This window comes from Coregonus clupeaformis, chromosome 19, assembly GCF_020615455.1.
Source record: "Coregonus clupeaformis isolate EN_2021a chromosome 19, ASM2061545v1, whole genome shotgun sequence".
Classification (NCBI taxonomy): domain Eukaryota; kingdom Metazoa; phylum Chordata; class Actinopteri; order Salmoniformes; family Salmonidae; genus Coregonus; species Coregonus clupeaformis.
In genome coordinates this window covers 7,711,846-7,729,522 of record NC_059210.1, presented here as the reverse complement: position 1 = coordinate 7,729,522, position 17,677 = coordinate 7,711,846, and the positions used below count along the sequence as shown (strand labels likewise).

At 44.3% G+C, this 17,677-nt stretch overlaps 1 protein-coding gene across 1 annotated transcript in view; it reads right to left on the bottom strand.

The window, feature by feature from the left end:
- Positions 1 to 16,523, bottom strand: part of LOC121531551 (pleckstrin homology domain-containing family A member 5) — a 241,540-nt gene extending 225,017 nt beyond the window's left edge. The window contains exons 1-3 of the mRNA XM_045205197.1: positions 16,402 to 16,523; positions 16,222 to 16,298; positions 14,703 to 14,760 (exon numbers count right to left, since the gene is read on the bottom strand). Coding sequence (XP_045061132.1) covers positions 14,703 to 14,760; positions 16,222 to 16,298; positions 16,402 to 16,493 — 227 coding nt within the window. The 5' untranslated portion in view covers positions 16,494 to 16,523. The remainder of the gene's footprint in view (positions 1 to 14,702; positions 14,761 to 16,221; positions 16,299 to 16,401) is intronic.
- Positions 16,524 to 17,677: the final 1,154 nt, after the last annotated feature.

Genomic DNA, 17,677 nt, shown 5'->3' with positions numbered 1-17,677 from the left:
GAAATACACCAGCCATATAGAACCACATTCCTTTTTCTGCAGCAGCGGTGAGCAGCACAACAGGTTTTAATCACATTTGTGTGCAAGCCAAGGAGACAGTGAGCAGCAGTCTCCTCCTAATAGATGATCAATACAGCGACCAAAGTCATCAAAACCAAATTAATTCACTTCAACTCATCCACAAGCAGCAGTCGGGAGAAATAAATATTGATCCATCTACAGAGGCAAAATGACAATTATCAAGAGCCCTACATCAAGGGGCCCGTCCCAAATGGCACCCTAGTTCATATGTAGGGCATTACTTTAGACCAGGTCCCATGGCGCTCTGGTCAAACATTGTGCACTGTGTAGGGAATAGGAATGCTATTTGGGACACAACCATCATCTTCAAGCCTACAGTCAGCGAGTGGGATTTCAAAGCACAGCTGGAGCTTGAGACACCAAGCATGACTAGAGATCCACTGGGGAGACATTAGTCAATACTGGCCAGATTTCAGTTGACGTGCTCTGTTCTGTGGGATGAATGAATAATGCAGCAGAAAAAAATGAAGCTACTTTAATGAAGGGTGGTTTGAATGGCGGTGGACTGGGCTGGCGGTGGGTGGTGTAGACGAGTCAAATATTTATTATGCTTCATATTTACTTTACAGAGAAGCTATGTCCTACACTCATGCCCTCAAAAGAAAGTTGGTTGGTCTATGATGTGATTTCAAAGCGCCAGGGACAGTCGACACCAACTCCAAGAGCCTGGCCTCCAAATTGAAAGAAAAAAAACTATCCTAAAGGCAACAGCTCTGCAATCTCATCTGCAATCTAAACGGAGGGTTATTAAAAAGAGAGAGAGGAAGGGAGAGGGAGAGAGAGACAGTGAGAGAGAGACAGTGAGCGACAGAGAGAGAGGGTGAGGGAGAGAGAGAGAGGGTGAGGGAGAGAGAGAGAGACAGTGAGCGACAGAGAGTGAGGGAGAGGGAGAGAGACAGTGAGAGAGAGAGACAGTGAGCGACAGAGAGAGAGGGTGAGGGAGAGAGAGAGAGGGTGAGGGAGAGGAGAGAGACAGTGAGCGACAGAGAGTGAGGGTGAGGGAGAGAGAGAGAGACAGTGAGAGAGAGAGACAGTGAGCGACAGAGAGAGAGGGTGAGGGAGAGTTTGACAGTTTCATTAGGGTCATAATTCATCCCCATAACATAATTAAAACCTTTTAACATGCACAATGCACAAACACATTTACATTTTAGTCATTTAGCAGACACTCTTATCGAGAGCGACTTACAGGAGCAATTAGGGTTAAGTACCTTGCTCAAGGGAACAGACAGATTTTTCACCTAGTCGGCTTCGGGATTGAAACCAGCGACCTTTTGGTCACTGGCTCAAAGCTCTTAACCACTAGGCTACCTACCACACACACACACACACACACACACACACACACACACACACACACACACACACACACACACTGAGCCACACACACACACACACACTGAGCCACACACACACACACACACACACACACACACACACACACTGAGCCACACACACACTGAGCCACACACACACACACACACACACACACACACACACACACACACACACACACACACACACACACTGAGCCACACACACACACACACACACACACACACACACACACACACACACACACACACACACACACACTGAGCCACACACACACTGAGCCACACACACACACACATTGAGCCACACACACACACACACACAGTGAAAGAAAAAGGCTATTCAGAATACTGCAGGGAAGGGCATTCTGCCTGACAGGCCAGAGAGAAAAGCAGTGTAGAGATAACAGTCACAGACTCTCTGCATCCCAAGTGGCACCCTATTCCCTACATAGTGTACTACATTTGACCAGAGCCCTGTGGTGCCTATTGGACTATGTAGGGAATAGGGTGCCACTTGAGACCCACCCACAGTCTTAACCCTATCAGTCCCGAGACCCCAGCAAAAATCGTCTTTTCATTTATCTGACTTTCATTTATCTGCATGTCCAGCCCTTATATTTAGCCTCATAATTAAGTGTTTTACCATTTTCTTTTCAGGACAAGCAGGGCTACAAGTAGAACACAAAACAATTTGACAAACAATTGCATTCATGAGTTTTACTGACAAATGGCAATAACAAAATAAGGTCTGCCAAAACAAAAACCTGATAAAAATGAATTTATATGAATGCTGTAGAAATGGTTTGCTCAGTGGGAAATGAATATCCAACTAGTCAGAGACAACTGTGTGGAGTTTGTGACAGCAACTGTGTGATCTTATTACAGTATTATAGACACTATGTCCTGGGATTTCCTATGATCTTCTATGTAGAAGAACCCCTCACCTTCTAATGACTCAGTATTATAGACACTATGTCCTGGGATTTCCTATGATCTTCTATGTAGAAGAACCCCTCACCTTCTAATGACTCAGTATTATAGACACTATGTCCTGGGATTTCCTATGATCTTCTATGTAGAAGAACCCCTCACTTTCTAGTGACTCTTGTGTAGCTTGTAAGCGTCATAGAGCAAGACATGTTACATGTACGTGTGTGTGTGAGTCTCAGCTTTTCACAGCATGAGACTCATTGGGTTCATTTACCAGCATGCAATGTCGCCTGTGGAGAGACAAGCCCTGTCTATTTTTCTGTTGTTGTATTTGTTCAAACTCATTGGTTAACAATTAGGTCATGTTTCACTGACCTCTTGATTGGCTGAGGGAAACAGCACATAGATAAGCACAGTCCCTCCCATAAACTGGGAATGTCTGTTGATAAGGTTGGTTCAGCGCACCTGTCCTCTTAACATCAATGGATTAGAAAGGCTATTCAAGTGACCAACAAACTTGTCACCAACAGCACAGTAGTAAAGTCGTAATAAAATCTCTACTTGAATGACCTTTCTACATGTAGCCGACCAAATCAACACTAATTTACACCTCCCCTCATTCATTCATTCATGATCTCATTCAACTGGCAGCAGTTGACACAGACTCTCTCTTGCTCTCTCTCGCTCTCTCTAAACTAAAAGGGTTTCAGGCCGTGTTGCCACTCTGCCGCCCGCAAATTACCCAGAAACTAGTCGTTCGCACTATTACCGCGCACACCACACACACACACAAGCTCCGCCCAGACAGACAAAAGTGATTTGATTAACATCTACAGTGACCTTCACTCATTCAGAGGCGCACAAAAGTATAAACTAATCAAATCTATCTCCCTCCTCTCAGGCAGTGCCCTCCCCTTTCTCAAACGCACTCACACACTGTGCTTCCACACAATCTCACCCACCGTCCGTCCAACCGGCTGTGCACACACACACACACACACACACACACACACACACACACACACACACAGACACACACACACACACACACACACACACACACACACAGACACACACACACAGACACACACACACACACACACACACACACACACACACACACACACACTCCAACAAAGAAGAGAACGCAACGTCAGCACAAACTGTGACCTGACAGTTACAGCCCAGCCATACAGCACAGCCTCTCATTCAGCAAGTGTACCAGTAGTAACAGAGATCTCTGAACTTATAGTGAATCTAACAGCGAGGAGGAAGAACAGCGCTGCTCGAGTGGTGGTGGTGGGTGGGTGGGTGGGGGGTCTTGGTGTGTGTGGGAAGCAGATGCGAGAGGAGAGCAGGGGAAAAAAAAAAAAAAACCGGAGTGAACTATAAAAAAACGGCATTTCATAATATTGCATGCGATACGGATCTCTTGCGATATGGATATTGCACATGTCATTTTTGTGATTTAGATGTAAATTAGATCAGCCCTAGACGCGTTCCGTTTGGGTTACTTTCCTCTTGTTCCTTTTCTCTTCACTCAACATACTTTTCTCTCAGCCAATGTGTAATAGCCCGAAGAGTTACTGTCTGACGGGACTTCCACTATTTACATATGGTTCTAGGTCTTGTTTATCAACAACGTTCTATAATGGATGAGTATTCATTCAACTCGAATTTATTTGTCAAATGCTTTGTAAACAACAGGTGTAGACTAACAGTTAAATGCGGGCCGTTCCCAACAGTACAGACAGAAAAAAGATAAATAATATAAAAATAATAACACAAGGAATAAATACACAATGAGTAACGATAACTTGGCTACAGTATATACATTCACATTTTAGTCATTTAGCAGACGCTCTTATCCAGAGCGACTTACAGTTAGTGAATACATATTATTATTTATTTTTTTCATACTGGTCCCACGTGGGAATCGAACCCACAACCCTGACGTTGCAAACACCATGCTCTATCAACTGAGCTACATCCCTGCCGGCCATTCCCTCCCCTACCCTGGACAACGCTAGGCCAATTGTGCGCTGCCCATGAGTCTCCCGGTCGCGGCCGGCTGCGACAGAGCCTGGATTCGAACCAGGATCTCTAGTGGCACAGCTAGCACTGCAATGCAGTGCCTTAGACCACTGCGCCACTCAGAAGACTTATATACACGGGGTACCAGTACCGAGTCGATGTGCAGGGGTACGAAGTAATTGAGGTAGATACAGTATGTAGATATAGGTAGGGGTGAAGTGACTAGGCCACGGGATAGATAATAAACAGCAACAGCGTATGTGATGAGTCAAAAGAGTTAGTGCAAAAAGGGTCAATGAAGATAGTTAACCAAATAGCTACCCGGACTATTTAAAGGAGAGGTTCTCTTTCTTACAACCAAATCTCAATATTTTATGTAAATAGATCCAGACACCTTTTGTGTGATTTCACGTGATTGAGAAACTTATCCCAAACAGCAAATCACTTCCTCATGCTCATTGTGTAGTATGGGGGCCCTGAAAAACACAAAAATAAGTCCTTTTAGAAATGGCAAAGCTCTCAGTATAGTGATGCAGGTCTTTAGATGTTATACACATAAAATTGTGTAATTCCGAACTTTATCCGCAATGTCATATTCCATTTGGGGTAAGTTTCTCAAAAACGTGAAATCACACAAAAGGTGTCTGGACCCTTCTATAAGATGCCATTTACATTTTAAAAAATAGAGATTTGGTTGTAAAATAAATACAATAATTAACTATTTAGCAATCTTATGGCTTGGGGGTATGAACTGTTCAGGGTCCTGTTGGTTCCAGACTTGATGCATCGGTACCGATTTCCGTGCGCTAGCAGAGAGAACAGACTTGGGAAGCTGGAGACAATTCTTAGGGCCTTCCTCTGACACCGCCTGGTTTAGAGGTCCTGGGTGGCAGGACGCACTGCCTTCTGGTACTGGGACCGTACGCACTACCTTCTGTAGCCCCTTGCGGTCAGATGCCAAGAAGTTGCCATACCAAGCGGTGATGCAGCCAGTCAAGATGCTCTCAATGGTGCAGCTGTGGAACGTTTTGAGGATCTGATGTCAAAAAAATGTCAGCCTCCTGAGGGGGAAGAGGCATTGTGCCTTCTTCACAGCTGTGTTTGTGTGTGTGTGTGGACCATTATAATTCCTTAGTGATGTGGACACTGAGAAACTTTAAGCTCCGTCTATGTGGATGGGGGCTTGCTCGGCCCTCCATTTCCTGTAGTCCACGATCAGCTCCTTTGTCTTGCTGACGTTGAGGGAGAAGTTGTTGTCCTGGCACCACACTGCCAGGTCACTGACCTCCTCCCTATAGGCTGTCTCATCATCGTCGGTGATCAGGCCAACCACCATTGTGTCGTCAGCAAACTTAATGATGGTGTTGGAGTCGTGCGCGGCCACGCGGTCGTGGGTGAACAGGGAGTACCAGAGGGGACTAAGCACGCAGCCCTGAGGGGCCCCCGTGTTGAAAGTCAGCGTGGCGGATGTGTTGTTGCCTACCCTTACCACCTGGGGATATTCCGTCAGGAAGTCCAGGATCTAGTTGCAGAGGGAGTTTGTTCCGTCCCAGGGTCCTAAGCTTAGTGATGAGCTTGGAGGGCACTATGGTGTTGAACGCTCAGCTGTAGTCAATGACCAGTATTCTCACGTATGTGTTTCTCTTGTCCAGGTGGGAGAGGGCAGTGTGGAGTGCATTAGATATTGCATGATCTGTGGATCCGTTGGGGTGGTATGCAAATTGGAGTGGGTCCAGGGTGTCTGGGATGATGGTGTTGAGCCATGACCAGCCTTTCGTGGCTACAGAGGTGAGTGCTACAGGGCGATATTCATTTAGACAGGTTACATTGGCGTTCTTTGGCACAGGGACTATGGTGGTCTGCTTGAAACATGTAGGTATTACAGACTGGGTCAGGGAGAGGTTGAAAATGTCAGTGAAGACACTTGCCAGCTGATCAGCACATGGTCTGAGTACGAGTCCTGGTAATCCGTCTGGCCCTGTGGCTTTGTGAATGTTAACCTGTTTAAAAGGTCTTCCTCACATCGGCAACAGAGAGCGAGATCAGAGTTGTCCGAAACAGCTGGTGCTGTCATGCATGGTTCAGTGTTGTTTTCCTCTAAGCGTACATAGAAGGAATTTAGCTTGTCTAGTAGGCTCGAGTCACTGGCTCGCAGCTAGTATCCCTTTGTAATCTATGATAGTTTGCAAGCCCTGCCACATCTGACGAGCACCAGAGCCGGCATAGTAGGCTCGAACTTAGTCCTGTATTGACGTTTTGACTATTTGATGGCTCGTCGGAAGTCGTAGCAGGATTTCTTATAAGATTCCGGATTAGTGTCCCGCTCCTTGAAAGCGGCAGCTCTAAATCAAATCAAATCAAATGTTATTTGTCACATACACGTGTTTAGCAGATGTTATAGCGGGTGTAGCGAAATGCTTGTGCTTCTAGCTCTGACAGTGCAGTAATATCTAACAATTACACAACATATACCCAATACACACAAAAAAAGTAAGGAATGGGATTTAAGAATATATACATATATGGACAAGCAATGACAGAGCGGCATGGACTAAGATACAGAAGATTATTATAGAATAGAATGCAGTATATACATATGAGATGAGTAGTGCAAGATATGTAAACATTATTAAAGTGACTAGTGTTCCATTTCTTATAGTGGCCAGTGATTTCAATAGGCAGCAGCAGCCTCTAATGTGCTGAAGAAGCTGTTTTTCATTCTCTCGGACCCAGCTTTGATGCACCTGTACTGACCTCGCCTTCAGGATGATAGTGGGGTGAACAGGCAGTGGCTCGGGTGGTTGATGTCCTTGATGATCTTTTTGGCCTTCCTGTGACATCGGGTGCTGTATGTATTTTTAATTTATTTTACCGTTATTTAACTCGGCAAGTCAGTTAAGAACAAATTCTTATTTACAATGACGGCCTACACCGGCCAAACCCGGACGATGCTGAGCCAATTGTGCGCCGCCCTATGGGACTCCCAACCACGGCCGGTTGTGATACAGCCTGGAATCGAAACCAGGGGTTCTGTAGTGACGCCTCAAGCACTGAGATGCAGTGCCTCAGACCGCTGCGCCACTCGGGTAGTTTGCCCCCGGTAATGCGTTCCGCAGACCTACCACCCTCTGGAGAGCCCAGTGGTTGTGGGCAGTGCAGTTGCCGTACCAGGCGGTGATACAGCCCGACAGGATGCTCTCAATTGTGCATCTGTAAAAGTTTGTGAGGGTTTTAGGTGATAAGCCAAATGTATTCAGCCTCCTGAGGTTGAAGAGGCTCTGTTGCGCCTTCTTCACCACACTGTCTGCGTGGGTGGACCATTTCAGTTTGTCAGTGATGTGTACGCCAAGGAACTTGAAGCTTTCCACCTTCTCCACTGCGGTCCCGTCGATGTGGATGTTTCCTGAAGTCCACGATCATCTCCTTTGTTTTGTTGATGTTGAGTAAGAGGTTATTTTCCTGGCACCACACTCCCAGAGCCCTCACCTCCTCCCTGAAGGCGGTCTCGTCATTGTTGGTAATCAAGCCTACAACTGTTGTGTTGTCTGCAAACTTGATGATTGAGTTGGAGGCGTGCTTGGCCACGCAGTCATGAGTGAACAGGGAGTACAGGAGGGGGCTGAGCACGCACCCTTGTGGGGCCCAAGTGTTGAGGATCAGCAAAGTGGAGATGTTGTTTCCTACCTTCACCACCTGGGGGCGGCCCGTCAGGAAGTCCATGACCCAGTTGCACAGGGCGGGGTTCAGACCCAGGGCCTCGAGCTTAATGATGAGCTTGGAGGATACTATGGTGTTGAATGCTGAGCTATAGACAATGAACAGCATTCTTACATAGGTATTCCTCTTGTCCAGATGGGATAGGGCAGTGTGCAGTGTATTGGCAATTGCATCGTCTGTGGATCTATTGGGGCGGTAAGCAAATTGAAGTGGGTCTAGGGTGACAGGTAAGGTAGAGGTGATATGATCCTTGACTAGTCTCTCAAAGCACTTCATGATGACAGAGGTGAGTGCTACAAGGGCGATAGTTATTTAGTTCAGTTACCTTTGCTTTCTTGGGTACAGGAACAATGGTGGCCATCTTGAAGCATTTGGGAACAGCAGACTGGGAAAGGGAGAGAAAGGGAGAGACCGTCTGTGCCGGCAGCCTGGCGGGGGTTAACATGCTTAAATGTCTTAATCACTTCGGCCATGGAGAATGAGAGGCCACAGTCCTTGGTAGTGGGCCTCGTCAGTGGCACTGTGTTATCCTCAAAGCGGGCGAAGAAAGTGTTTAGCTTGTCTGGAAGCGAGACGTCGGTGTCGGCGACGTGGCTGGTTTTCTTTTTGTAGTCCGTGATTGTCTGTAGACCCTGCCACATACGTCTCGTGTCTGAGCCGTTGAATTGCGACTCCACTTTGTCTCTATACTGATGTTTTGCCAGTTTAATTGCCTTGCGGAGTGAGTAGCTACACTGTTTGTATTCTGCCATATTCCCAGTCACCTTGCCATGGTTGAATGCGGTGGTTCGCGCTTTCAGATTTGCGCGAATGCTGCCGTCTATCCACGGTTTCTGGTTAGGGTAGGTTTTAATAGTCACAGTGGGCACAACATCACCTATACACTTCCTGATATACTCTGTCACTGTTTCAGTGTATATGTATAAATTATTTTCGGAAGCTACCCGGAACATATCCCAGTCCGCGTGATCAAAACAATCTTGAAGCGTGGATTCCGATTGGTCAGACCAGCATTGAATAGTCCTTAGCACGGGTACTTCCTGTTTGAGTTTCTGCCTATAGGAAGGGAGAAGCAAAATGGAGTCGTGGTCAGATTTGCTGAAAGGAGGGCGGGGGAGGGCCTTATAACCATCCCGGAAGTTTGAATAGCAATGGTCGAGGATTTTAGCAGCGCGAGTACAACAGTCGATATGTTGATAGAACTTCGGCAGCCTAGTCCTCAAATTCACTTTCTTAAAATCCCAGGCTACAGTAAATGCAGCCTCAGGATATGGGGTTTCCAGTTTGCATAAGGTCCAGTGAAGTTCTTTGAGGGCTGTCGTGGTATCGGCTTGAGGGGGTATATACACGGCCGTGACTATAACCGAAGAGAATTCTCTTGGGAGATAATACGGTCGGCATTTGATTGTGAGGTATTCTAGGTCGGGTGAACAGAAACTCGAGTTCCTCTATGTTAACTACAATTACACCATGAGTAGTTAATCATGAAACACACACCTCCGCCCTTCTGCTTCCCGGAGAGATATTTATTCCTGTCTGCGCGATGAACTGAGAACCCATCTGGCTGGACCGATTTCTACAGAATATCCCAAGAGAGCCATGTTTCTGTGAAACAGAGTATGTTACAGACCTTGATGTCTCTCTGGAAAGAAATCCTTGCCCGTAGTTCGTTGACATTGTTAACCAAAGATTGAAGATTAGCGAGTAGAATACTTGGAAGCGGTGGGTGGTGTGCGCGCCTCCTAAGTCGGACCAGCAGGCCACTCCGAGTGCCTCTCCTCCGCCGGCGATGTTTTGGGTCAACCGCTGGAATCAGTTCAGTTGCCTTGGGGAGAGCAAACAAAGGATCTGCTTCGGGAAAGTCGTATTCCTGGTCGTAATGCTGGTGAGTTACCGCCGCTCTGATATCCAATAGTTTTTCTCGGCTGTATGTAATGATGCAAATACTTTCTGAGCTAATAATGTAAAAAATAATACATAAAAAAAACAAAATACTGCAAAGTTTCCTAAGAGCTAGTCGCGAGGAGGTCTTCGTCGGCGCCAGATACGTGATGAGCCTTTAGCTCAGTGCGGATGTTGACTGTAATCCATGGCTTCTGGTTGGGATATGTACATATGGTCACTGTGGGGACGATTTCGTCAACGCACTTATTAATGGTGGCTGATGTGGTAAACTCCTCAATGTTATCGGATGAATCCCGGAACATATTCCAGTCTGTGCTAGTGAAACAGTCCCGTAGCTTAGCATCAGCTTCATCGGACCACTTCCTGTTTGAATTTTTGCTTGTAAGTAGGAGTCAGGAGGATAGAGTTATGGTCATATTTGCCAAATGCAGGGCGAGGGAGAGCGTTGTATGTGTTTCTGTGTGGAGTAAAGGGGATCTAGAGTTTGTTCACCTCTAGTTGCACAGGTAACATGCTGGTAAAAATGACAAGAAGGATTTCAGTTTCCCTGCATTAAAATCACCGGCCACTAGGAGCGCCACCTCTGGATGAGCATTTTATAATATAATATAATAATAATAATAATATAATATGCCATTTAGCAGACGCTTTTATCCAAAGCGACTTACAGTCATGCGTGCATAATTTTTTTTTTTTTTGTGTATGGTATTTTCTTGTAGTAGTAGTAGTGTTAGGGTAGTAGTAGTGTTAGGGTAGTAGTAGTGTTAGGGTAGTAGTGTTAGGGTAGTAGTAGTGTTAGGGTAGTAGTAGTGTTAGGGTAGTAGTAGTGTTAGGGTAGTAGTAGTAGTGTTAGGGTAGTAGTAGTAGTGTTAGGGTAGTAGTAGTGTTAGGGTAGTAGTAGTGTTAGGGTAGTAGTAGTGTTAGGGTAGTAGTAGTGTTAGGGTAGTAGTAGTGTTAGAGTAGTAGTAGTGTTAGGGTAGTAGTAGTGTTAGGGTAGTAGTAGTGCTAGGGTAGTAGTGTTAGGGTAGTAGTAGTGTTAGGGTAGTAGTAGTGTTAGGGTAGTAGTAGTGTTAGGGTAGTAGTAGTGTTAGGGTAGTAGTAGTGTTAGGGTAGTAGTAGTGTTAGGGTAGTAGTGTTAGAGTAGTAGTGTTAGAGTAGTAGTGTTAGAGTAGTAGTGTTAGGGTAGTAGTAGTGTTAGGGTAGTAGTAGTGTTAGGGTAGTAGTAGTGTTAGGGTAGTAGTAGTGTTAGGGTAGTAGTAGTGTTAGGGTAGTAGTAGTGTTAGGGTAGTAGTAGTGTTAGGGTAGTAGTAGTGTTAGGGTAGTAGTAGTGTTAGGGTAGTAGTGTTAGCTCACACAAGCAGGGAGTGACCCAAACAAGCTCCGTCTTCTATCTCCAAGACATCTCCCTTAGAGAGACAGTGAGACAACAGAGCATTCTGTCTCCTTTGTGACAAAACTCTGTACAATGAATCAGTGCTGTCTACTCTGATTCTGTATGAGAATGCCATGGAGCAAAAGGAAAGGGAAGCAAAGAGACACACACACAGCACAACGAAAGGAGCACAGGTCAGACAGGGGGAAAAAAAACATTACATGTGAAATATGATGACAGTCCTTATGATCATGTAGGCATATTTCTCACTATCAGAATGCCACAGAGCAAGAGGACAAGAACACAGGGAGGAGGAGGTGGAACGCCATTACATGATGTAAAATATGATGCTGGAGAAGACATCACCGTCTATGACCTCTCTGATTCCATATAAGGAAGCCATGAAGCAAGAGGAAGGGAACAAGATTGACACACGCACACAGACTGTCATGAAACAAAAGGAAGGGGACACAGGTCAGGGAGGAGAGAAAAATTTATGATGTGAAATATGATGACGAAGGAGATGGGAAAACATAACTTTGACCTCATCTAACCCCTCTCAAGGTTAACCTGGTCCTCACACCATCGACGTAGTTCAACGGGATCCCCTTTCACTCCAAACACACAGGGCAACATGTTAAAGAAGAGAAAGTGCTGCTTGTATGTCTTATTGGACAATAATAATAATATGCCATTTAGCAGACGCTTTTATCCAAAGCGACTTACAGTCATGCGTGCATACATTTTTGTGTATGGGTGGTCCCGGGGATCGATTGGCGTTACAAGCGCCGTGCTCTACCAGCTGAGCTACAGAGGACCACAAGAGAGAGACATGCGCTGCATTCCCCTACTTACTCACACAGTGACACAAGCACACACACACATAATACGATTCTGAGGAAAGGAGAGGATGTATGCCATTGCCTACTCAATACATGACTAGGGCTGTTGCGGTGACCGTATTACCGCCACACGAGTCATGAAGGCAGTCAAATTCCACATGACCGTTTAGTCACAGTAATTAGGCTTTTCCAAGCTGCTGCTGGTCATTAGTAGCCTGCCAAACTTGCTAACTGCCTGGTACTCAGCACTCTATTGTCCCTCTAATCACTCTGACATCAATGCAAATGTATTCAAAAATCTAATCAAACACTTCATGAGAGCCAATGAGCTCATGTTGCGCAACATTTCTATAGGCTATGCAATTGCGGGAGAAAACAAAGTGATGGCGGCTAATAAAAAGAAGAGGATCCCATCAGCTTTCTATAGGCTAGGCCTACTATATTTATTTCTCAACTTTCCTAATATTAAGCACATTGCTTCTCTTTACAACAGGAGTATAGCCTACCTGGCTGGCATGAAAATAAACCACAGGGAGAAGCGTCCTCCATTCGCTATTTAAGTGCGTAGATGACATGTATTTTTTCCCGCTGCCCCTGTTTCGATACAGGTGCATGATAATGGTCCATTCTAAATCAAAACAAATGTCACACATACACTACCGTTCAAAAGTTTGGAGTCACTTAGAAATGTCCTTGTTTTCGAAAAGAAAAGCAATTTTTTTGTCCATTAAAATAACATCAAATTGATCAGAAATACAGTGTAGACATTGTTAATGTTGGAAACGGCTATTGTAGCTGGAAACGGCAGATTTTTAATGGAATATCTACATAGGCGTACAGAGGCCCATTATCAGCAACCATCAGTCCTGTGTTCCAATGGCACGTTGTGTTTGCTAATCCAAGTTGATCATTTTAAAAGGCTAATTGATCATTACAAAACCCTTTTGCAATTATGTTAGCACAGCTGAAAACTGTTGTGCTGATTAAAGAAACAATAAAACTGGCCTTCTTGAGACTAGTTGAGTATCTGGAGCATCAGCAATTGTGGGTTCGATTACAGAATCAAAATGGCCAGAAACAATGAACTTTCTTCTGAAACTCGTCAGTCTATTCTTGTTCTGAGAAATGAAGGCTATTCCATGTGAGAAATTGCCAAGAAACTGAAGATCTCTTACAACGCTGTGTACTACTCCCTTCATAGAACAGTACAAACGTAATCTTTTATTTTTATTGGCCAGTCTGAGATATGGCTTTTTCTTTGCAACTCTGCCTAGAAGGTCAGCATGCCAGAGTCGCCTCTTCACTGTTGATGTTGAGACTGGTGTTTTGCGGGTACTATTTAATGAAGCTGCCAGTTGAGGACCTATGAGGCGTCTGTTTCTCAAACTAGACACTCTAATGTGTTTGTCCTCTTGCTCAGTTGTGCACCGGGGCCTCCCACTCCTCTTTCTATTCTGGTTAGAGCCAGTTTGCGCTGTTCTGTGAAGGGAGTAGTACAAAGAGTGGTGTAGGCTATATTATATGGATTTATTAGAAAATGTTTAATGGCTTGTAGGCTATGTGTGGAAGCCAGGAGATGCTAAATGTGTTTATGTTAATTAACGGTCAATTACCATGAGACCGACAGTTATTTGCTTGGTCAATTACCGGCTGACGAAATTCGTGACCACCACATGACTCATGTGTTATGACATCACTTATGACACCCTCAGTCATAACCAGTGTCATTATAAACACTTCACAGTTCATCTTAGAAGGGGAAACATGGCCTATGTTAAGCTTAACATTGCTTTCCAACAGAGCACAGTATGCCATTTCCACAGCCCACCTGTCTATTTATACAAAGACACACCGACACACACACACACAGTGCTCTCTTAAAGACTATGTAATAATTAACTTAGCTGATAAACCATGCAAATAAAAGAGTAAAGGTTCCCAGCTATGACAGAAGAGCCCTTGATTCTCTATATGTTGTTCTTACAAGGCATGGCCTGGGCCAGGTTAGGTTGGGCTTTACCAGAGCCATAGGTATTGGCTCCTGGGTTACATTTGGAGCAACAACTGAAAAGCAATGCATTCAAACTAAGCATAAACAGAGGTTTGCTGATATAATGTGAGCATGACGAAATACATTTCATGCCAGCTTGTACAAGAGGGGAAAAGGGTAGTTAACTGAGGGAGAGGTCGGCTGAAGTTGGATACCGACTGATGGAGAGACAAACCCTCAACAAGTGGTCTAAAGCCTGTTCAGACAAAGGTCACTGAGACCCAAAGGCTCACCACCTTCTTAAACAGTGACAGTATGCATGACTTGCTCTGAAGTGCAGGCCACCCTTACTTTATAAACTTAGAATAAAGCGGACATTTGGGTGGTTATGGGGATACACTGCGTGTCCGTTGTTAATTCCAAGTAACAGCGTCAACTGAAGACCTGTTGAATGTGAAAGAGGGGGGAGGCTGTGATCTGAAATTCTGACTCACTTTATGAAGCACCGAGCCCCCTCGAACGAAAATCCCTCCTCCCATCCAGTTGGTAAATCTATCAGGAGAAACACACATAAACACACAAGATAAACAAATAGAGGCACAACAGACCAGACACACACACACACACACACACATCAGAGTCACGGAGTGTAAGCCAATGAACTAACACGATGCCAGCTGTCAAAATGCATGCCATGCTTTGTAGGGGAGCAGCTAGCCCCTTGAGCATGACTCAGTTCCATTAGATTACACATGAGAGTCATTGGATGAAGGCCTCTTCTGTACAGGGGTGTTTTGTTAAGATCCCCGACGCTCGGTCTGAACATTAACCGGTATGGTTTTGGAACCATAAGGACCTTATCTTTCATATCAGCGAGAAATAATTTTCTAAAAAACAAAAGGTTAAATTGATACACACCTTTATAGGGGTTAGGGTTAGTGCTCCCACAGGGCCATATCTCCAAGTTACAGCACGTGTTTATGGAAGACGGATGGAAGAAAGTGCTAATTAGCTATCTAGCATGCTCTGAACACCTCTGTGTAACCGAAGAAGGTCGCCAGAAACGTGTTGTCACTGAAAAATACTGTTGGCTGCAACTGTGGTAAAGCCGGTTATAACTGTGTACAGTAAGTGTATATTTTGCATTTGTGAAATTATATTGATGTGATATGAAAGTAAAGGGTTTTATGTTTCTAAAAACGTATCGCAATTGAGAATCGATTCAGTTTAGATAGAGTATTTGGCTGTTTTGGCTGCCAGAGCCAGTCTACCTCTGAAAATAACATCGGGTCCTTGGACCTTCTGGAGTAAAGGTAAGAATACATCTAGGGCTAGGGCGCATCCAGCTTCAATTAAGAGCTAGCATGTCAGATATGCAGTGCCATTGTCCCTCACGAGTTGCCTGGTCACATAATCTAATGTGTTGCGCACTGTTCTAAGTACAGTAACGTTACATGGGACTGAAACACCACGAATCCTACCTGTAACGTTTACCTTTTACATTAGAAATTAGGAACTTTTGTCAATTCGAAAAATCGACGTCGCTAAACTGGTGGCCAATTTATGGATCAGTAGCTAATATCAAAGATACTGGTAATTCAGCTAACGTTAGTTAATAATGTGCAGCAGCTGCTATCTAACTGTAAAATCACACAGCTAGCTACTGTAGCTAATGCTAAAATATGTTGATAGGTGTAAGGTGTAGCCAAAGCTCGAAGGATACAAAACATTTTTTTGAATTTGTCTGTTATTTGCCGAGGAGACGTCGACAAAAACAGTTGAGGCATAACTAAGTAATTTCTATTTTCCAAGTTTACCTTTCGTTACCTGAGATGGCTAGCTAGCTAACATATTGATGAATGTGAAGCCAACTTCAGAACGTTCAACGGCAGGACCACGAACCAAAGCTCACACACATCAAAACAACTAACCCCTTTTGGCTCTCTGGTTCTATTCTGTTTGAAACAAAAACTGCTTGGTGGCATATGGACAGAAACTTGGTGACATCCTTACCTGTAGTTTTCCTATGGCCAGTTATCACTGCCTCTCCACTGACTGGATGCAACCAGGTTGTACTCTTTGCTTCTTCGCTGTTGGTGAGAAAGGGAAAGGGTGAATACGTATCGCATTTGGTGTGTATCCGAGTTAAAATCATACAAATACACCCACGAATAATATCCAATAGATTATTACTTGATGAAGAAGACTCGTCCATCCCGAGTGACCCCATAACTCCATGAAGAAGGGAGACAAGAGATCCACTCCGGGCGTAGATCTGCCGCCATGGCTGGCTATAGCACAATTGAATTGCAGCGGCGGCGCGTCTCCGCTCTTTGCAGCTCGTACACGGAAACCTTGGCAACGACGGAGCAGTGAGGCAAAAAAAAGTGAACGGAACCTCTGTGGGCGGGAACGGTCGGAGTTTCTCAGGAGTGTGAATGAGTAGGCTATGGTTGTAAAATAAAAAACAAACAATAATAATAATACCTTCTATTTGACAAAGTCATTTAAAAAAAGTGATGTTGACTGTGAGCATGTGGGCTCGACTTTGCAAGAACGTCAGGAGCGCCTTCCCCATAGACTTATCCGCGCATATATCCACATATAGTCCAGCCAGGGTCGGATTAAGAAATCATAGCCCCCCCGGCACACCCTCATTTTCTGTAAACAAATCCGTGCACCAAGATGCAATTCGATGCATGGTCAATTTACTGTTAAAGAAAAAGCCCCTTTATAATAAAGCCATAATACCGTTTGAAGTGTGGAATAGGCTACAGCAGAGAGAAGGTTTTTTTATGATTTCCACACGTTTTCTCTTTTTTTCAGTGTCGGAAGAAAATCTGCCTTTTAAAAACGCATTTCGTGCAATTCTACGTCATTCTACGTAAGTATAAAAATGTATGCACTCACCTAACTGTAAATCGCTCTGGATAAGAGCGTCTGCTAAATGACTAAAATGTAAATGTAAATATACATGACAGAAGACATTAGCTGAATCTTTTTTACCAAAGTGAGTGGCTACTCTGACTGACAAACTGAGATCAATCTGGTCTTGATTCAAACAATGAAGCGACACACACATTGTACAATATTAGGAGGAAATATATGTACATTATATACAGTATATATATATATATATATATATATATATATATATCATAGGCTACAGTAGGCTACTAAATAATATTCCAGTGGCACAGATAATTGTATGTGGGGGGTACAGAGATAAGGCAGTCATTCAAAAATCATGTTAAACACTATTATTGCACACAAGCAACTTATTATGTGACTTGTTAAGCAAATTTCTACTCCTGAACTTATTTAGGCGTTTAATACTTATTGACTCCAGACATTTCAGCTTTTCATTTTTTTCATTTTTCTATCTTCAAAAAACATGACATTATGGGGTATTGTGTGTAGGCCAGTGACCCCAAAAAAATCTCAATTTAATTCATTAAAAATTCAGGCT